This window comes from Phyllobates terribilis, unplaced genomic scaffold (genome assembly GCF_046119375.1).
Source record: "Phyllobates terribilis strain yellow unplaced genomic scaffold, ASM4611937v1 Scaffold_3__8_contigs__length_932513732, whole genome shotgun sequence".
NCBI classification, from domain to species: Eukaryota; Metazoa; Chordata; class Amphibia; order Anura; family Dendrobatidae; genus Phyllobates; species Phyllobates terribilis.
This window is the reverse complement of record NW_027362763.1, coordinates 44888789-44910918: the sequence shown is the minus strand read 5'-3', so window position 1 is coordinate 44910918 and position 22130 is coordinate 44888789. Positions and strand designations below refer to the sequence as shown.

Sequence of the window (22130 nt, the reverse complement as noted above, 5' to 3'; positions counted from 1 at the left end):
ATAATACCACCATACAGTGCTCAAATAATACCACTATATATTGCTCAAATAATGCCACTATATATTGCTCAAATAATACCACCATATTGTAGTCAAATAATACCACCATACAGTGCTCAAATAATACCACTATATAGTGCTCAAATAATACCACCATATAGTCCTCAAATAATACCACCATATAGTCCTCAAATAACACCACCACACATTATTATTTAATCAGTCTGTTATTAATATCAGGATTTTGGTGGTCCTCAGCCCCTGGTAGCAGGCTGAGTTGCTCCCTTTAGCTGATATTGTATTATACGAGCACACGCGCTGCTCACTCCGCGGCACATAAGCAACAACAAGGGTTAAACGCAGATAATGGCGTAATACCCTTCACCCTGCTTACAGGAGATGACATGAAGCGGGCAGCGAGGACTCACTGATGCAGCAGGGGTCGCGCCATTGTTTCTGGGTGAGGACATTGTTATTTTATGTATCATTATAATAAAACAGATGAATAGGAATAATTAATCACCAGGACAAAAAATAAGAGCGCGGCCGGCGACCTTCCTCTGCTCGTCATTCCTTCTGCTTCCCAGAGAATGTAGCGGAGTTCACAACAATGCAAAAAGAAATCTAATGAAGCCTCCGTTAATTATGTGCACTGAGCGATGGGAGAATGTATATGGCGGTATAGAAGGAAAGACGACTGTCTGCTGTGCGGAGCGGAGTATTACTGCACGTGGTCCCGTCCTAACACTGTCACATTGTTGTAGCCTATTTATACCGTAATGTGGGTAAAATTAGGACCTTCTGTGTCAGTCTCAGCCCAGATCTAAGAACAAGCAAAACCGAACCGCAACATCCACGTTTGGACGGAGCTTACTCACCCCCTCTCCATTTCACGGGATTGTTTTTGATATATCAGGACAGTCTCAGCAAATTAGGGACTGTTGGTAATAATGCCTATAGTGTTACCGTGCAGCCTTATTGCTGCCTCCAATCATTAACTAAAACTATCCTGAGATGACTCTGTTCATCTTGCCCCAGTCTAAATATTAAAGCTGACAAGTGAGCTGCCGAAAACAGGAAGTGTCAACCTACTGTGTCCGATCTTGGGGACAGTGTGATGATACCTGCAATAGTCATGATTTATTCTCTTTAAAGAGTACCTGTCATTTCAAGTGACTTTACAGAACTTTGCTGTGGGGTTCAGAGAGTAGATGCTGCGCACAGCGCACACATATTTGAGGTAGTCCTGCTCTCCTGTCTCTATCTAGCACATATTCAGAAAAAGAAACAACATCGAGGGGATTATATAGTAATGAGTAGTGTAGCTGTGAATCCAGATCTGGGGCTCAGATGAAACACTTACTGGAAAGCAAAAGCCATTATTCATTAGTACTAAGCAGTGTAGCTGTAAAATCAGCTCCAGAATTATATAAACCAGTTATTCACAAACAACAGCAAGGAGGATAATATTCAGCAGTACTGGGTAGTGTAACTGTGAAATCAGCTCTGAAGTAATAATCACTGGCTAGAAATCAGCAGCATGCAAGACATTACACAGCAATACTGAGCAGTGTAGCTGTGAATCCAGCTCAGGGGAGCAGGTGAAACAGAAGAAAGCAGCAGCATGTAGGAAATTATTGAGCAGCGTAAATGTGAATTCGGCTCTGGGGTGATATAAACACTTAGTAAAAAGACACAGCGATATTGAGCAGTGTAGTTGTGAATCCAGCTGTGAGATAAGATAAAACAAACTAAGGTCTGTGTTTCTCTCCGTCTCATTCTTGTTCTACTCTTCTGTCTCTATACATTTCAATAGGCAGCTGCAACCTGATCCCTCAGTAAACTACTTGTCCATCCTGATCAGATTTTTCAGAGCTGGTTGAATGTTGACTTCAGGAGGCAGGGAAGGAGAAGAAGTGACTCAGAGGCGAAGAAACAAGTCTATTCCCTTAGTAAGATATATATTATACTCTTCATTTGTGCTCTCGGTTTAGGCAGGTTTTGTTGACAGAGTAGTGAACATTGGTTATACTTTTATAAATTACTGTACGATAATAAGGTCGTGAGGTTCGGCCTTGTGTCATAAAGTTCCTTATTTAGCGGCCACATTACACGGGCTTAGGCTGCAGCGATTCCTCAGGTCACTTGTAATTGCAGAAATTGGGTTAATAAAATACCAGAACAATCTTCCACATTGACTAATAATTAGCAAAGCTAAGTGCTCTTTGGAATCATCTTGTATCTCCTCAATCCCTGGGACGCAGGCAGCGGAAAATATCAGATCCCGCTATCTAATGTACATAAGCAGATATCTGAGAAGAGTTGTCTTTACAAAACGTTTGGTTTATGAATATGAGCAGGGAAAAACTAAGTGCCCCCTTGTATGATAAGATTGTAAGTCGACAAACTATTACCAATAAAAGCAGAATTCTGAATGAAGCTCTGGAGTAACAAACTGTAATTAAGGATCAGTATGAGATAACTAATAAAATAATGAATACATGTAGAGAGTAATTCCATCAGCAGAATAGTGAGTGCAGCTCTGGAGTATAATACAGGATGTAACTCAGGATCAGTACAGGATCAGTAATGTAATGTATGTACACAGTGACTGTACCAGCAGAATAGTGAGTGCAGCTCTGGGGTATAATACAGGATGTAACTCAGGATCGGTACAGGATCAGTAATGTAATGTATGTACACAGTGACTGCACCAGTAGAATAGTGAGTGCAGCTCTGGAGTATCATACAGGATGTAACTCAGGATCAGTACAGGATCAGTAATGTAATGTATGTACACAGTGACTGCACCAGCAGAATAGTAAGTGCAGCTCTGGAGTGTAATACAGGATGTAACTCAGGATCAGTACAGGATCAGTAATGTAATGTATGTACACAGTGACTGCACCAGCAGAATAGTGAGTGCAGCTCTGATCAGCTGTTGCTCACTGTGGTGATTGTGGGTGTGGTGGCTGCAAATCCTGCTTTGTGCTCCTGAGCTCTGAGAACCAACATCTCTCCACTTGGGGACCTGCCCTCTCTCCTACCCAGGGAGGGAGTGGGTTTCCTGGGATGAGTGATGGAGCCAAGTCCCAGGCTTCTGCTTCTCCAACCAGGCCAGTGGGGAGCAGGAGAAACCAGCAACCGGCCTGCACATCGGAGGACTCGGGGGTGAGATGCTCCACTAGGAGTCGCAGCAATGTGGCTCCTACTCCCCCTGGGACTGTGGAGACTCAGAGAAGCCGCAAGGCTTCCAGCATGGAGGGTAAGCCTGACAGCGTGCATGATGGCGCTCCTTCCGGAGGAAAACTGAGTGCTCACGGAGGTGAGGCCGACCGCACTGAGGAGGGTTGGGTGCTGCAAAGTCTCCAGGAATCTTTGTCCACTTATGCCTCCCGGGTCATGAGCCACCTCCGTGAGTATGAAGATGCAAGTAAGCTCGTCAGGAGGCTCCGGGAGGAGCTGCGCTACACAAACGCCAAAGCTGCGGGGGCCTACAAACCGAGGAAGACAAAGCTCCAGGCGGAGGTTAAGAGGTTAGCAACTGAGATTAATGTGCTGGAACTAAGGAAAGCTGTCATCAGAGAGCAGCATGGTCCTTTTAAGGAAAAACTGATAAATGAAGACCGATTCAGAGAAATGGCTGATAACAGAGAGCAAAGGCAGATGGGTGTTACGAATCCGGGTGGTGGAACCTCTGTGCTGCGGTGCAAGGAGGGACCAAGAGGGGCGTAACTAGGTATCAACTCGGACTGACCAAGGTTGCACGGCGGCTCAATCGACTCTGTGAACCAGGGAAGGACCGAGCAGAGGGACCAGGTGCTACTCTGGGCCTGTCCTTGTATGAGAGCAGATGACTCCCACGGGTAACTGGCAGGAGCCTCCGGGTAGGCACGGCAGGTAACTGGTAGGAGCCTCCAGGTAGGCTGACTGATAGGCACGGCAGGTAACTGGTACGTTCTCTGGGTAGGCAAGCCTGGCCCATAGACAGACTGGCGGGTTAGGATCGTAGGCAGACCGTCAGGCTGGAGAGGACACTTGGCTGGCGGACTGGACTGGTAGTCAGGCTGGAGGACTGGACTGGTAGTTAGGCTGGCGGACTGGACTGGTAGTCAGGCTGGCGGACTGGACTGGTAGTCAGGCTAGCAGCGGGACCTGAGGGCTGAAGCAGAGTTTAGGACGCAACGCTACAACCTTGCACGGGCACCTCCATTTTGGAGGAGGTGCCTTTTATATGAGAGGTCCTCCGGCCATTGGCCGGGGACTCCTTAGGACGTTCGGGCGGCCTCTTTAAGAGGGGGGGAGCGCGCGCCCTAAGTACAGTGCCCGGGAAGCTGCGCACGCCGGCAGCAGCAGCAGGAGAGCCGGAAGACGCCGGGCCAGGAGCGCGGCGGTAAGGGGGACGGCGTCTTTGCCTGTCAGGGGGCAGAGACACCGATACTACAGTACCCCCCCTTTACGCCCCCTCTTTTTTAGGCTGGAAAGAAATTTTTTAAGGAGAAGCGGGGCGTGGATGTTCTCCCTGGGTTCCCAAGTTCTCTCCTCTGGGCCAAACCCCTTCCAATCCACCAAAAAAAAGGTTTTTCCTCTTACCCTGTTGGTGGCCAGAATGTTCTACCTCATAGACGTCCTCAGCGGAGACCGGAGCTGGGGAGGTACCTGGATTGTCGGAAAAAGAATTAAGCACAACTGGTTTGAGGAGAGATACGTGGAAGGAGTTCGGAATCCGTAAGGTGGCCGGGAGTTTTAACTTGTAGGCTACTGGGTTGATTTGCTTGAGGACTTCAAACGGACCGATGAACCGTGGACCAAACTTATAGGAGGGTATTTTGAGACGAACATGTTTGGAGGAGAGCTAAACTGTAGCGTCGGCGTCCCTGCCTCCTGCTAGGCAGAGACGCCGTTCCTCTCACCTCCCTGCTCCGTCCTCGGCGTTCTCTTCCCGCACTGCTGGCAGCGCTCGCCGCTTCCCGGGCACTGTGCTTAGGGCGCGCGCGCGCGCGCTCCCTCTCTCTTAAAGGAACCGCGCGCGCCGTCCTAGGGAGTCCCCGGCCAATTGCCGGTGGAGCTCCCATATATAAGGCACCTCCTCCAAAATGGAGGTGCCCGAGCAAAGTTGTTGCAAAGCCTTTCACCTCTGCTTCACCCCTCAGGTCCCGTTGCCAGTCTGTTTTCCAGCTGTGTTTACCTGCTTGCATTCCCTGCGGTCCGACAGTCTGTCTACCAGCATCCGCCAGTCTGTCTATGGACCAGTCTGCCTGCGGATTAGGAAGCACCTGCCTGATACCTGCCTGATACCTGCCTGATACCTGCCTGATACCTGCCTGAGACCACCTGCCAGCCAGCCGAGATACTTTTTCCCGCTCACCTGGGAGCGCTCACCTGCTACCCGCCAGCTAGCCTACCTGGAGGCTCTGCCGTCACTTGCCGTGACCACCTGCCAGCCAGCCGAGAGACTCTTACCCGCTCAACTGGGAGCGCTCACCTGCTACCCGCCAGCTAGCCTACCTGGAGGCTCTGCCGTCACTTGCCGTGACCACCTGCCAGCCAGCCGAGAGACTCTTACCCGCTCACCTGGGAGCGCTCACCTGCTACCCGCCTGCTAGCCTACCTGGAGGCTTTGTCGTCACTTGCCGTGACCACCTGCCTGTCTAGAGACTCTTACCCTGCTGTCACTTGCCGTGACCACCCGCCTGTCAAGAGACTTTCCCCGCCACTTGCCGTGACCTCCTGCCCTTCTTCCCAGTGACTGTTCCTGCCACTTGCCGTGTCTACCTGCCCGCCTTCCATGAGAGCCACCCGCTTCCTTACAAGGACTGACCCTTTGTATAGTAGCTCAGAGGTTCCACCTCCCAGACCCGTTACAGTTTGCTCGGGCCATGGAACCCGGTGGCACCCAAGCTCCCTTGCTCTCAGACCTATGTCATGAACTTTCCCGTCAGAGGTCCCAACAGGACTCCATCTTGGGCCACCTGCGTAGTGTTCACTCCCGCCTGGACACACTGACTGCCTCGTCGGGAGCTGCTTCCACTCGCACAACTACTACCCCGGCAGCGCCGCTGCCCATCAATACCATGGCATCCCTTCCCGGTCCCCGCCTTTCCACCCCGCCTCGTTTTGGTGAGATCCCGGTCAGGCACGGGGCTTCATCAACCAGTGCACCCTGCACTTCGAACTTTTGGCACACCAGTTTTCCACCGACCGAGCCAAAGTGGCCTTCATCATGTCCCATCTCACTGGGGAGGCGCTGGCTTGGCTAAATCCTCTATGGGAGAGAGGAGACCCCCTGGTGTCCAACCTGCCAGCCTTTCTCACGGCCTTCCGGAAAGTCTTCGACGAACCAGGACGAAAGACCTCATCCGCCTCATATATGCTACGCCTCCGTCAAGGGAGTCTCACCGTGGGTCAATATGCCATACGGTTCCGTACCCTTGCTTCTGAGCTTGCCTGGTATAACGATGCCCTGGTGTCCGTCTTCTGGGAGGGTCTATCCGGCCGGATTAAGGATGAACTTGCCGGTCGGGACATTCCTACCACTCTCGACGATTTAATAACACTTGCCACCCGGATTGACATCCGGTTCCAGGAGCGTACCAAAGAGGTCACCCGTGAGAGGAGGTTTCCTCGCCTTGCTCCTACCTTCCAGAATCCCGTCACTTCCTCTGTTACTCCCCAGGCGCACTCACCCGAGCCTATGCAGGTCGACCAGACCAAGATGGTCAAAACCCGTCAAGAGTCACGCCGTGCCGAGGGGAGCTGCTTCTACTGTGGCAGTGAAGAGCACCGGATCCGTTCCTGCCCGGAGAGGTCGGGAAACGCCTGTGTCTAGGATCGCTCAGAGAGGTCGTCCTAGACAAGAATAAACCCCCACCATCTCTGATGCTGTCGGTCTCTATCATCTGCGGGGAGAACCGTTACTTTGAACTAGCTCAACTTGATTCTGGAGCTGCCGGAAATCTTATTTCTCAGTCCCTGGTAGAGAAATACCACATTCCCACCAAACCTCTGCGCGAACCCTTATCTGTCGCCTCCGTGGACGGAGGTCTCTTACCGCATCCCATCCAACTTATCACCGAACCCATAACTCTGCAGGTGGGAATGCTGCACTCTGAGAGCATCTTCTTTCATGTTCTACCTGGACTCTCTCATGCCCTTTTGCTTGGCCTACCTTGGCTCTAGAGGCATGCACCCGTGCTTGATTGGCAGACCGGAGAAGTCCTTCGCTGGGGACAGGACTGCCATAAGACTTGTTTAGTTCCCGTTCGTCCTGCCCGTCCTTCTCCTCCCCCAGCCAATCTACCTGGCCTGCCAGTACCCTATTGGTCTTATGCTGATGGAAGCAGAGACACTACCTCCTCATAGACCATACGATTGCCCTATCGACTTGGTACCTGGCGCTACTCCGCCCCGTGGGCGTATCTACCCTTTGTCCGCTGCTGAGACCTGGTCCATGTCTGAGACCCGGTCCATGTCTGGATATATCGAGGAGAACCTGGCCCGGGGATTTATCCGGAAATCTACCTCCCCGGCGGGAGCAGGCTTCTTCTTCTTTAAAAAGAAGGACGGCTCACTCCGTCCCTGCATAGACTATAGAGGCCTTAACCAGATCACGGTGAAGAATAAATACCCCCTTCCGCTCATTCCTGAATTATTTGACCGTCTGAGGGGTGCTAGAATCTTCACCAAGCTGGATCTCCGTGGGGCCTATAACCTGGTTCGTATCCGTCAGGGGGATGAATGGAAGACGGCATTCAACACCCAGGACGGCCACTATGAATACCTCGTAATGCCCTTCGGTCTCTGTAATGCTCCCGCCTTCTTTCAAGAGTTGGTCAATGATATCTTCCGTGACCTTCTCTACTCCTGCGTGGTGGTATACCTGGACGACATCTTGGTCTTCTCTCCGGATCTCCCCACACACCGGAGGGACGTTCGTCAGGTCCTGCTCAGGCTCAGGCAAAACCACCTCTACGCAAAATTTGAGAAGTGCCTCTTTGAGCAGACCTCGCTTCCATTTCTGGGCTACATCATCTCTCAGACCGGTCTACGAATGGATTCTGAGAAACTTTCTGCCATCCAGAAGTGGCCCCGACCGGATGGGGTTGAAGGCTATCCAGCGGTTCCTGGGCTTCGCCAACTACTACCGCCTCTTCATTCCGCACTTCTCTTCCCGGACTGCCCCTATCTCTGCGCTCACCCGTAAGGGCGCTAATCCCAAAGAATGGCCGCCCGAGGCAGAGGAGGCCTTCCTGTCTTCGAAACAAGTTTTCTCCTCCGCTCCTGTGCTGCACCGTCCGGACAGCAACAAACAATTCTTCTTAGAGGTAGACGCTTCCTCCTCCGGAGCCGGAGCGGTGCTCACCCAAAAGTCGTCATCCGGAAGAATGGTAACCTGCGGCTTCTTCTCCAAACTCTTCTCCTCATCTGAGCGCAATTATTCTATAGGAGACCGAGAATTGTTAGCCATTAAGTTGGCACTGGAGGAGTGGCGTTACCTGCTCGAGGGGGCTCTTCAACCGGTAATAATCTACACGGATCACAAAAACTTGGCTTACCACCAGAGTGCCCAAAGACTTAACCCGCGCCAAGCCCGGTGCTCCTTGTTCTTCGCCCGCTTTGATTTCATCCTTCATTTTCGCCCGGCAGACAAAAATATCAAAGCTGATGCCTTGTCTCGATCCTTTTTGTTCTCCGATCTAGAGGAGGAGCCAAAGCACATCATCGACCCCGCCAAGGTAAGACGTTCGTAACAGTACCTGATCGTGAGAAAGTCCTACACTGGGGACATTCGTCTAAGCTAGCTGGCCATGCTGGCCAGAAAAAGACCCTCCAGCTTATTACCCGGCATTACTTGTGGCCTACCCTGCACAAGGACGTAATAGACTTTGTCTCAGCCTGTGCGTCCTGCGCCCGCAACAAGGTTCCTAGACATCTGCCAGCCGGCCGCCTTCTGCCTCTTCCCATACCTGCTGCCCCATGGCAGCATATAGCCATGGACTTTATAACGGATCTCCCTGTCTCTGCTGGTTGTACGGTCATTTGGGTGGTCGCTGACCACTTCTCTAAGATGGCTCACTTCATTCCCCTGCCGGGTCTTCCGTCTGCATCTGAATTGGCTAAAGACTTTATCCATCATATTTTCCGTCTTCATGGTCTCCCTCTCCACATCGTATCCGACCGAGGAGTTCAGTTCACCTCTCGCTTCTGGAGAGCCATGTGTAAACTGCTGGGGGTCACCTTGGACTTCTCCTCTGCTTATCACACACAGTCCAATGGTCAAGTAGAGCGGATCAACCAAATTTTAACCAGTTACCTCCGGAACTTTGTTAATGCCCACCATTCCGACTGGGTGGATCTTTTACCATGGGCCTAATTTTCCTATAATAATTACGAGAGCGAGTCTTCCTCCAAATCCCCGTTTTTTATTGTCTACGGTCAACATCCTCGGATCCCGTTTCCCGTCTCCGCCTCGGTGGATAATCCGGCCGCGGAATCTCTTGCTAGCGAATTCTCCTCCATTTGGGAGAGTACCAGATCCGCATTTCTTCAGTCCTCCGAGCGGATGAAGAAACAGGCGGACAAAAGACGTCTGGATCCGCCCCAATTCCGTCCTGGAGATAAAGTCTGGCTCTCGTCCAAGTATGTCCGGCTCAAGATTCCTTCCTACAAGTTAGGGCCTCGACAATTAGAAAGGAGTGTAAGAAAAAATTATATATGTAGATGTGTCTATTTAGCCATGGAACCTATATGTATGACACATAAACTAAATGCAGTATAAAATATAACATTTATTAATGATAATTTAAAAGTACAAAAAAATAAAAGATGGGGAAAGGAGTCACAAAAAAGAAAGGCCACAGAGGTAAGTATCAGCAATACTAGGATAAACATGCATGAAATGAATATATCAACCAATTCTCCACATGAAGTGTTAAAATGTTATATATGCAGATAATAAAGTGAAACAGTGGTAAAGTGCAATGTGCTAGTATACTTCCCACAATATTGGATGTATATAAAAGTAACAGAACAAGGTGAGAATGGTGTGCAAGGATCGGGCATGTGTTACATATTTAGGCTGGTACTGACCCGTGAGACCTGGATCCAACGCGCGTTTCGCCGGAGCTTTCACAAGGATATCCTTGTTGTTGCAAAGCCTTTCACCTCTGCTTCAGCCCTCAGGTCCCGTTGCCACTCTGTTTTCCAGCTCTGTTTACCTGCTTGCATTCCCTGCGGTCCGACAGTCTGTCTACCAGCATCCGCCAGTCTGTCTATGGACCAGTCCGCCTGCGGATTAGGAAGCACCTGCCTGATACCTGCCTGACACCTGCCTGATACCTGCCTGATACTTGCCTGAGACCACCTGCCAGCCAGCCGAGAGACTCTTTCCCGCTCACCTGGGAGCGCTCACCTGCTACCCGCCAGCTAGCCTACCTGGAGGCTCTGCCGTCACTTGCTGTGACCACCTGCCAGCCAGCCGAGAGACTCTTACCCGCTCACCTGAGAGCGCTCACCTGCTACCCGCCAGCTAGCCTACCTGGAGGCTCTGCCGTCACTTGCCGTGACCACCTGCCAGCCAGCCGAGAGACTCTTACCCGCTCACCTGGGAGCGCTCACCTGCTACCCGCCTGCTAGCCTACCTGGAGGCTTTGCCGTCACTTGCCGTGACCACCTGCCTGTCTAGAGACTCTTACCCTGCTGTCACTTGCCGTGACCACCCGCCTGTCAAGAGACTTTCCCCGCCACTTGCCGTGACCTCCTGCCCTTCTTCCAAGAGACTGTTCCTGCCACTTGCCGTGTCTACCTGCCCGCCTTCCCTGGGAGCCACCCGCTTCCTTACAAGGACTGCCCCGTTGTATAGTAGCTCAGAGGTTCTGTGGCACCCCAGGGGTCTGGTTTCCACAGTAATGTAATGTTATGTCTGAGAGCAGGTGGGAGGTCCTTTGGTCAGGGATCCTGTGCATGCCACACCTCCTGCTCAGTCTTGGGAGGGGAAGAACTTCCCCTATATAAACCCGGGGCTGAAGCAGGGTTAGTCAGTCAAGGAGAGTAGAGACAGAGAAGCAGCATAGGAAGAAACAGCAGAAGCTCAGTGGGAGCAATACTACTACAAGTCAGGGGCTGGCAGCTGCAGAGCTCGCCCTGACTGAGAAGATTTCTTACCGGACCCGGCGTCCGAGGCTGTGGGGACTAACTCTTACCCAGCAGCAGAAGCCGACCGGCAGGGGATTTCAGGTCCTCAGGCCCAGAAACCCGAAGGCACGGTCACACGCGTGGGACCAGCACCGCCATCGTGGAGCAGAAGCCATTAGAAGGCCCCGAGTCACCGGCCATACGGGTGAGCACCACACGGTACACTCAGGGACGTGGGCTACTTATATCCGCTTCTAGCAAGGTAGCCAGAAGAGTACAGTCAGTTTGGGAGGCCTACAACTCCGCCTGGCCAGGGGAGATCCCATCTGCTCAAGGACTGACCAGGCCCCGTTCGCTAGCAAGTACTCCGGGAGGGTTTATCGTTGTTACCAGTAAAGACCCTGAATTACACCGCACCGTCTCTGAGTGGTTCCTGCTACCCCCATCATCCACGTCGGCTGCCCTGAGGCCATACCCCTCCCGTTGGGGGTTATACCATCCCCGCTGCACCATCCATCCACCGGCCTCAGCGGACTGTCCTGCAGCGGCAGCTCCATAAGCTGCATTCAATGGGTGGCGTAGTCGTACTACATCTACCGCTAATAGACTGCCGTCCAGTTTGACTCCCTGGGCACGGACCGGGTCACCGCCACGAGACTACAACCCTCAACAGATCCGGCTCCGGGTAAGCTCCCGCGTGCGCAACGCAGCGCGACACAGGCCCAGGGGCGCGTCAACTTTGGCGTAGTCGGCAGGATTTCGTGCCCGCAACCACCGGGTACTGCGTGCCTGAAAAAGAGACTTTTAAAACTTACCATCCGTGAAGTTTTCCCGCCATCCGGCGCCATCTTCAGCCTTCTTCCCGCCATCCGTGAAGATGCCCGCCATCCGGCGCCATCTTCAGCCTTCTTCCCGCCATCCGTGGAGTTTTCCCGCCGTTGGCCGCCATCTTGAAGACGCCGCGCGGGAAGAAGAGGGGCGTGGACTCCGAAAGCGCGCGAGAACTGAAGCCCCGCCTCACGTCCGGACGTTGCGTAAGGTCCTGGAAGGAGCCCAGCAGACGCCGACGTCACCGGAGCGCGACGGAAGGTCCTCAACCCTGACGATCTACTGCGGAGCCGCGGCCTACGGAACAGGATCATCGCAAGGTAGGCCACGGTCCACTAGGGGGGAGGAAGATGTCGGATACGGAGGAGAGCTTCACTGCCTCAACCCCCGCCAGCGCCACCGCTGCTGCAGTTATGCCCTTCACCATGCCCTATATCCCGGGAGCAGCTTGGCTACCCCAGTACTCAGGGGAGTCACATACCCTGCATGACTTTAGAGAAAAGCTGGATAGCCTCTTCCAGGTGTACCCCCTCACAGAAGAGCAAAAAGTGAGCATCCTGGTGGCCCAACTAACCGGGGCAGCTAAAAGGGAAGTAAAATCCTGGCCACTTGGGAGGAAGACTGTCGCAGGGATACTAACCCGGCTGAAGGATACCTTTGATACCCGCACCTCAGCCGAGATTAAGCTTAGATTCTACGGGTGCAAGCAGCGAGCGCATGAGAGTATAAGGGACTATGCACTAAACCTACAAGAGGCCCTGAGGGCCATTAAGCAGACCGACCCTGATGGAGTGGGAAACGAGGACAGGCTGTTGACTGAACAATTTATAGAGGGACTGTATTGTAATGCCCACCGAACCCAGTTGCGGGCGATGGCCTTACAGGATCCCCATCTGGGCTTTGCACAGTTCAAGGACAGAGCCATCCGGGTGCTCCGAGAACCGGCACCGGGTGGCGTTATGACCCACAGGCGCCCAGCTATTACTTACCACCAGGAGGCGGCGCCCTTGTCGGCAGGGCCTGTGGGAGCTGATGCGCAGGCTTTGGACAATGACCCGGCTCCAGACCTACACCATCAGGTCCAAGAGCTAGTTAAGAGCGTTGCTGCGCTAACCCGAACTGTGCAGTCTTTACAGGTTTCCACCCCAGGGAAGATCCAGCTGGCATCCGGACCGGAGGACATCCCGTGGCGTCGACCAAGGAGGACCCCACCGGCCAGAGGAAGACCCAGTGACCGATACAGCGAGGACGGACGACCCATCTGCCGCCGCTGCAATCAACCCGGACATATGGCAAGGTACTGTTCTTTAAACGGGCACAACCTGGGGTAGAGGGCCAACCCCCAGGAAAAAGATCACCAGGCCCATCGAACTGGCGCGACAGATATGTGGGAGGACGTCCAGTCTTGCCTGTGGTACTGGATGGCATTCCCATGAGTGCCCTACTGGACACCGGGTCACAGGTCACCACCATCCCGTACGTGCTCTTTAAGCAGTACTGGAATGACTCGGATATTACCCGCTACCCTGACGACGACTTGAGTATCATCGCCAGCAATGGCCAGCCCATGCCACAGATCGGATTTAAAGAGGTGACCATCAAAATCGGTAGAGTCGAACTGGCAGCACAGGGACTGATCATTGTAGATATTGACAAACATGAGAGTCACCCAAAAATAACTCTAGGAACTAATGTAATTGAAAATTGTCTTGCAGAGGTGATTTTCCTTTTACAGCAGGTTGCCAAGAACGCCAGCTCCGGCGAGCAGCGGGTGCTCCAGAAAGAGATCCGGGCACTGATGCGACGGCAACAGGTGGAACTCTCCGGCGGTGAGATTGGTAGCGTAAGAATGTGTGACCCTTTTCCTATTGCCATGCCCCCAAAAAGTGAAATGATGATTTGGTGCCGGGCAGCTATTGGTCTGAGAGGTAGAGATTACCAGGCAATGGTAGAACCAGTTTACTCGGACAGTAGGCCCACCATTTTGACAGCACGGGGGGTGGTTGATGTACGCCATGGGAGGGTGCCCGTTCGCATAATAAATATCGGGGAGAGGGAAGTGTACCTGCCCAGGTATGCCACGCTAGCCAAATTATATACCATTAACCAAAATTCTATACAATCTGTGGAACCCTTGCCTCCATCTCACCCGGAGGAAGGTAACGGCTCTAAGAAAAACATGGAGGACTGGTGTCAGCAACTACATCTGGGTACTGACTCCACTCCCGCACACCAGAAACAAGGAGTCTATCGGGTGGTTCAGGAGTACGAGAGAGTGTTCAGTAAACACCCGTTAGACTTCGGGCGAGTCAAGGGGGTAGAACACCACATCCCCACGGGAGACCAACCTCCTATAAAAGAGAGGTATCGACCCGTACCCCCTGCCCACTACCAACACGCCAAGGGGATGCTTAGAGACATGAAGGAGGCTGGGGTGATCAGGGATAGCTGTAGCCCCTGGGCAGCTCCACTAGTCTTAGTCAGAAAAAAAGACAACACCATGAGGATGTGTGTAGATTACCAGAAAATCAACCGTATCACACACAAGGATGCGTACCCCTTGCCACAGAAACTTCGAGACGGTCCTGTTGTACCTGGACGATGTCATCGTATATTCCAAGACGTATGAGGACCACCAGAAACACCTGGCGGAAGTGTTCGAGGCTCTGGCGAGTTACGGCCTAAAGGTGAAACCCTCCAAGTGTCACCTCCTGAAACCAAAGGTGCAGTACCTGGGACACGTGGTGAGCGCTGACGGAGTGGCTCCCGACCCTGATAAGATCACCGCAATTAAGGAATGGCCAAGCCCCTCCAGCGTAAAAGAAGTGCGGCAGTTCCTCGGGTTGGTAGGCTACTACCGAAGGTTTATTCCCGGTTTCACCAAAAAGGCAGCACCTATGCAGGACCACCTGATAGGCCAGTCCCGGAAGGCCAAGAACCAGAAGCCGCCCTTCAAATGGGAGGAGCTGGAAGAAGAGTCCTTCCGCCAGCTGAAGATGGCCCTCACGGGGGACGAAATCCTGGCGTACCCGGATTATAGCCAGCCCTTTATCCTCTACACCGACGCCAGTAACATCGGGCTAGGAGCCGTACTGTCCCAGATCCAGCAGGGGAAGGAACGAGTAATCGCCTACGCCAGCCGAAAACTGCAACCCACCGAAAGGAACCCCGAGAATTACAGCTCATTTAAGCTAGAGTTCCTGGCCGTAGTATGGGCAGTCACCGAGCGCTTTAAGCATTACCTCGCTTCTTCCCGGTTCACCGTGTACACGGATAACAACCCGTTGACACACCTGGACACGGCAAGACTCGGTGCCCTGGAGCAGAGGTGGATGGCCCGTCTGTCCAACTACGAGTTCACAATCAAATACCGGGCCGGACGCTCCAATACCAACGTGGATGCCCTGTCCAGGATGCCCAACCTGCCGGACGAAGGAGAAGATCCGGAGGGACTGGAAGAAGTTGATCTCCCTGCGTTCCACCGTCATGGGACTATCCAGTATTCCCACCGGGTAAGGAGTAAGCAGGCTGTTACTTTGAACCCCTTACCTCACTACAACTGGGCGGAAACGCAAGACAGCGACCCTGCCGTCCGACTGGTGAAGGAGATGCTGACTCGCCCGGAGGCTTGCCTTGAACCAGACGCTCCGGAGGAAGCCAAACAACTATGGGCAGAGAAGAGTCGACTGTTCCTTTACAAGGGGAAGTTGTGCCGCAGAATGGTTAACTCCCGGACGCATGAACTACTCTGGCAAGTAGTGGTGCCACGGAGGGACGCAGCCATGGTGATGGAGGCATACCACGACGGAGCTGGACACTTCGGGTGGAAGAAGCTGGAGTTCCTGCTGCGCGAGCGATTCCACTGGGTAGGCATGGGGGGAACCATTGAGAAGTGGTGCAGAGACTGTGGCCCGTGCAACCTGAGAAGGAAGGACCGCGCCAGCCAGAAGACTCCCCTGCAGTCCATCGTCACCCGGCAACCGTTGGAACTGGTAGCCTTGGATCATGTAAAACTGACCCCAAGCAGAAGTGGCTACGTCTACGCGTTAACCATCGTGGATCATTACTCCCGGTTTCTGGTTGTCGTCCCCGTCAAGGACTTAACGGCTCAAACAGCAGCTAGAGCCTTCCAGCAGCACTTTTGCCGTCCACACGGGTACCCGGACCAAGTGCTGACGGACCAGGGACCTGCCTTTTAAGCGGAGGTCTTCCAGGAATTCTGCAATCTGTATGGCTGCCGGAAGATAAGGACGACACCCTACCATCCGCAAACTAATGGACTTTGTGAGAAAATGAACCAGGTGGTAATGGATCTTCTAAAAACGTTGCCCCTGGAAGAACGCAATCTGTGGCCTGAGAAGTTGCCCGATCTGGTGGACCTATACAACCACATCCCGGTAGGTTCCACCAACTGTACCCCGGCTTACCTAATGAGGGCAAGACCTGGTAAGTTACCTGTTGACCTGGAAATGGGAGTCCTGACACCCGAGGACACTTCACCAGAAACAGACTGGGACACAGAGAGGCAGCAGCAGTACCGGAGAGTACAGGAGAGCGTGGAGCGAAGTCTCTGTCAGGCTAGGGAAAGACAAGAGAAAACTTACAACCAGTATGCTCCCGCTGTTCCCCTGGTACCCGGAGAGCAGGTCTTGAAGAGGAAGAGACGGCTCCACAAGTTGGACGACCAGTGGGAGAAGGACCCGTACACCGTACTGCCCTCAAGCCACGAGAACCCGAAGGTTTGTACCATCAGTAAAGACGGAGGGGAAACCACAGCCATTGTATCCCGGGACCACCTGAAGAAGTGTCCCGAACAACTGAGGAACCCTGAAGAGGAACAAGAAGACCATCGACCCGTAGAGGAAAGGGAAGATATGGTTAGTACTGTGCTCGGGGACTTCCCTCGGTCTTGGACTCAAGTCAATGGTGCAGCTGTGGTACCCGTACTCACCTTCCTCCAACCAGCATCCCAAGCACCTACGGAGCAACAGGTAGAGCTGGAAGAACAGCCGGTCCAGGAGGCAGAAGACTCCACACAAGCAGAACAGGAGGATCAACCCTCTGCTTATAGTGAGCCTGCCGTACCCCTAGTGAGACAAAGAGCCGGTAGACAGCTGCCCAGTTTACCCTTGACAGCTCCTACACCCTGTAGTTCAGGGCCAGACAGTCAGCTCCGTAGGTCCACTAGGGCCACTAGAGGCCAGTTACCCGCACGCTGGAGGATTTGAAGTGTATAAATTGTTTTATTTATGTTTACCTGTGTATTGTTGCTTGTGTATAATTTTGTGTTTCCAGTTACTTTTAGGAATCCTTGGTGGATTACCGGGAATCCTTGTACATAGTTGGAGCGTAACCCAGGATGGACTAGAGACTGTTAAGGACTCGGGGTAGGACAGACCCCTACCTGGTTACGTCTCCCTGTTTTGGTGAAATGGACACCTTGCTTTCTTCAAAGACTGCACCCGGTTACGGACATGCCGTGACCACCTTTATGTGTTTCTTATTGTATTATTATTGTTTATATCTTGTTATGTTTTTCTAAAATATGTTTAGTCCCGGAGTACTAAATTTTACTAGGGGGGAATGTGGCACCCCAGGGGTCTGGTTTCCACAGTAATGTAATGTTATGTCTGAGAGCAGGTGGGAGGTCCTTTGGTCAGGGATCCTGTGCATGCCACACCTCCTGCTCAGTCTTGGGAGGGGAAGAACTTCCCCTATATAAACCCGGGGCTGAAGCAGGGTTAGTCAGTCAAGGAGAGTAGAGACAGAGAAGCAGCATAGGAAGAAACAGCAGAAGCTCAGTGGGAGCAATACTACTACAAGTCAGGGGCTGGCAGCTGCAGAGCTCGCCCTGACTGAGAAGATTTCTTACCGGACCCGGCGTCCGAGGCTGTGGGGACTAACTCTTACCCAGCAGCAGAAGCCGACCGGCAGGGGATTTCAGGTCCTCAGGCCCAGAAACCCGAAGGCACGGTCACACGCGTGGGACCAGCACCGCCATCATGGAGCGGAAGCCATTAGAAGGCCCCGAGTCACCGGCCATACGGGTGGGGACGTGGGCTACTTATATCCGCTTCTAGCAAGGTAGCCAGAAGAGTACAGTCAGTTTGGGAGGCCTACAACTCCGCCTGGCCAGGGGAGATCCCATCTGCTCAAGGACTGACCAGGCCCCGTTCGCTAGCAAGTACTCCGGGAGGGTTTATCGTTGTTACCAGTAAAGACCCTGAATTACACCGCACCGTCTCTGAGTGGTTCCTGCTACCCCCATCATCCACGTCGGCTGCCCTGAGGCCATACCCCTCCCGTTGGGGGTTATACCATCCCCGCTGCACCATCCATCCACCGGCCTCAGCGGACTGTCCTGCAGCGGCAGCTCCATAAGCTGCATTCAACGGGTGGCGTAGTCGTACTACATCTACCACTAATAGACTGCCGTCCAGTTTGACTCCCTGGGCACGGACCGGGTCACCGCCACGAGACTACAACCCTCAACAGATCCGGCTCCGGGTAAGCTCCCGCGTGCGCAACGCAGCGCGACACAGGCCCAGGGGCGCGTCAGTTCCACCTCCCAGACCCGTTACACAAACCTTGTCTCCCGGACGTAATTGAGGTGGGTCCAGACGTCTCTTATCAGCATGTTTCTTCATCCGCTCGGAGGATTGAAGAAGTGTGGATCTAGTGTCCTCCCAAATGGTGGAAAATTCGCTGACCAGAGACTCCGCGGCAGGGTTGTCCACTGAAGCGGAGACGGGAAACGAAATCCGGGGATGTTGACCGTAGACCACAAAGAACGGGATTTGGAAGAAGCATCGCTCTCATGGTTGTTATAGGAGAACTTGGCTCATGGTAGGAGCTCTACCCAATTGGTGTGGTGAGCGTTAACGAAGTGCCGGAGGTATCTGGTAAGGATCTGGTTGATACGTTTCACTTGGCCATTGGACTGCGGATGGTAAGCAGAGGAGAAATCCAGGGTGACATCCAGCAGCTTACACGTAGCTCTCCAGAAACGCGAAGTAAACTGGACCCCACGATCAGACACAATGTGGAGGGGTGGGCCGTGGAGACAAAAGATGTGATGGATGAAGTCCTTAGCCAGCACAGATGCAGACGGGAGACCAGGCAGAGGGATGAAGTGGGCCATTTTAGAAAAGCGGTCAGCGACCACCCAAATGACAGTACAACCGGCAGAAAAAGGGAGATCAGTAATAAAGTCCATAGCAATGTGTTGCAGGTACGGGAAGAGGCAGGAGACGGCCGGCTGGAAGACGTCTGGGAACCTTGTTGCGGGCACAGGACGAACAGGCCGTGACGAAGTCTACCACATCCTTGCGCAGGGTAGGCCACCAGTAATGCCGGGTAATGAGCAGGAAGGTCTTCTTCTGGCCAGCATGGCCGGCTAGTTTAGATGAATGACCCCAGTGAAGAACCTTCTTACGATCCGGAACCGCTACAAACGTCTTACCGGGTGGGAGACGAGACAGGTCCAAGGGGCCACATTCATCACTTTGGAGGGATCGATGATATGCATAGACACCTCCTCTTGATCGGAAGACAGGAAGGATCGGGACAAGTCGTCGGCTTTAACGTTCTTGTCCGCAGGGCGGTAATGTAGGGTAAAGTTGAAGCGGGCGAAGAACAAAGACCACTGGGCCTGACGCGGATTGAGTCTTTGGGCATTCTGTAGATATGCCAGGTTTTTGTGGTCAGTGTAGATGACAACCGGGTGTAGAGCCCCCTCAAGCAGGTAACGCCACTCCTCCAGCGCCAATTTGATGGCTAGCAGTTCTCGGTCTCCTATGGAGTAGTTGCGCTCGGACGAGGAGAAGAGCTTGGAGAAGAAGCTGCAGGTTACCATTCTCCCGGACGGAGATTTCTGGGTGAGCACCGCTCCGGCTCCAGAAGAGGAAGCATCAACCTCCAGAAAGAACTGTTTGTTGCAATCCGGACGGTGCAGCACTGGGGCAGAAGAGAAGGCTTGTTTTAAGGAGAGGAAGGCCTCCTCCGCTTCGGACGGACATTCCTTAGGATTTGCTCCTTTACGGTTGAGCGCAGAGATGGGAGCAGTCTGGGAAGAGAAATGTGGGATGAAGAGACGGTAATAGTTGGCGAAGCCCAGGAATCGCTGAATCGCCTTCAACCCCTCCGGACGGGGCCACTTTAAGACGGCAGAGACCTTCTCGGGGTCCATCCATAGACCTGTCTTGGAGATAATATAGCCCAGGAACGGAAGAGAGGTCTGTTCGAAGAGGCATTTCTCAAATTTTGCGTATAGGTGATTCCGCCTGAGCCTAAGCAGGACCTGACGAATATCTCTCCGGTGTGTGGGAAGATCCGAAGAGAAGACCAAGATGTCGTCCAGGTACACCACCACGCAAGAGTAAAAGAGGTCACGGAAGATGTTGTTAACTAATTCTTGGAAGACGGCTGGAGCATTATAGAGGCCGAAGGGCATCACACGGTATTCATAGTGGCCGTTCCGGGTATTGAATGCCGTCTTCCACTCGTCTCCTTTGCGGATCCGGACCAGGTTATACGCCCCACGAAGATCGAGCTTGGTGAAGATATGCGCGCTCAGAGATGAGCGGCAGGGGGTATTTGTTTTTAATAGTAATTTAGTTGAGTCCTCTATAATCGATACAGGGGTGTAGTGAACCGTCTTTCTTTTTTACGAAGAAGAATCCGGCTCCAGCCGGGGAGGTAGATTTCTGGATGAATCCCCTAGCCAGATTTTCTTCGATGTACTCCGTTTCGGCCAACGACAACGGGTAGATACGCCCACGAGGTGGAGTGGCACCGGGTACCAGGTCGATCGGGCAATCCTAAGGCCTATGAGGTGGCAGTGTCTCTGCTTCCTTCTAGTCGAAGACATCTGCATAGGACCAGTAAATTAGCCGGAGTAGATGGAGGTCGAGCCGGGCGAACCGGGACCTGGCAGGTCTCATGGCAATCCTGCCCCCAACGGAGCACCTCACCAGATTGCCAATTCAGAACCGGTTCATGTCTCTGTAGCCAGGGTAGACCTAGCAAAAGTGAGTGAGAGAGTCCGGAAAGCACATGGAAGGAGATCCTCTCTGAGTGCAGCATTCCCACCTGAAGGGTTACAGGCTCAGTGACGAGCAAGATGGTCACCGGAAGGAGTCTTTCATCCACGGAAGCCAATGGTTCAGCCAGAGGTTTGGTAGGAATCTGATACTTCTCTACAAGGGACTGGGAAATGAGATTCCCAGCGGCTCCGGAATCCAGATGGGCGGTTACAAAGAAGCGGTTCTCTCCACAGGAAATAGAGACCGATAAAGTCAAGAACGGGGATGTGGCGCCCCTGCGGGTTCAGTCACCACAGAGGTACTGCATCTCACCCAGAGGTGTGGTATCTCACTCTCAGGTAAGGATAGAGTGCTGCCCGGGACCCTAACATCTGCATCCAACCCTACACTACTCCAGGCCAGCAGGAGGGGCAAGATGCGTCGCTTCTCTGCTGAGCCCTGTCCCTGGCTGGAGTGGGGGGAACCAAAGTAGGGGGAACCATGTAGTGGGTGTGGGTGGAGGAAATGAATCAGGGAAGCATTGAAGGAAGTGATATAAAAAGAAGGTGGAACATTCTAGAGTGAGCAGTCAGAGGAGGACAGTGAAAGAAGCAGGAGCTCTGTAGGATCTCTGCTCAGGAGGAGGGCCTAGAGAGAGCCCCAGGACAGACTGAGGAGGAGAGGAAGAAGGAGAGAGGAGCAGGAGAAAGGCTCCAGGAGTGAAGAAGGGATCCCAGGGGTATGGGCAGTGCTGGAGGCCACCCGTACGCCCAATCTGCCAGGCGGTGGAGGGATTAAGCCGCAGAGGGGACCGGCCCCTGACCAGTGAGAATTACAAAGTTCAACTGGAAACCGGAGGCTTCTGTACTTTCAGGGTGCAGTTGCCACATCCGCACTTAAGTCGCCAAAAAGGTAACCACATAGGATTCAGGGAACTCCAGGTTGCCCAGAAAGATCCGAGGACACCGGCTTGGGACATTGTTTGGTGAGGCGCAGGGCAAGAAGGGTGAGAGCCAGCGCAGGAAGACGGCTGAGAAGGGTAATATAGAACGGGGTCCTGTCAGGCACTCTTGAAATACCTGGGAGTTTGCTGGACCCCTGCCTGGTAAACGCAGCACGACATGGGAGGTTGCAATCCGGAAAGTG

General features: G+C 53.1%; 1 protein-coding gene across 1 annotated transcript in view; it reads left to right on the top strand.

The window, feature by feature from the left end:
• The first annotated feature begins 331 nt into the window (after positions 1 to 331).
• The window catches only part of LOC141258753 (L-gulonolactone oxidase-like), a 421305-nt gene continuing 399506 nt past the window's right edge, over positions 332 to 22130 (top strand). Inside the window, exon 1 of the mRNA XM_073673834.1 lies at positions 332 to 460. Within this exon, the coding sequence (XP_073529935.1) occupies positions 431 to 460 (30 nt within the window). The 5' untranslated portion in view covers positions 332 to 430. The remainder of the gene's footprint in view (positions 461 to 22130) is intronic.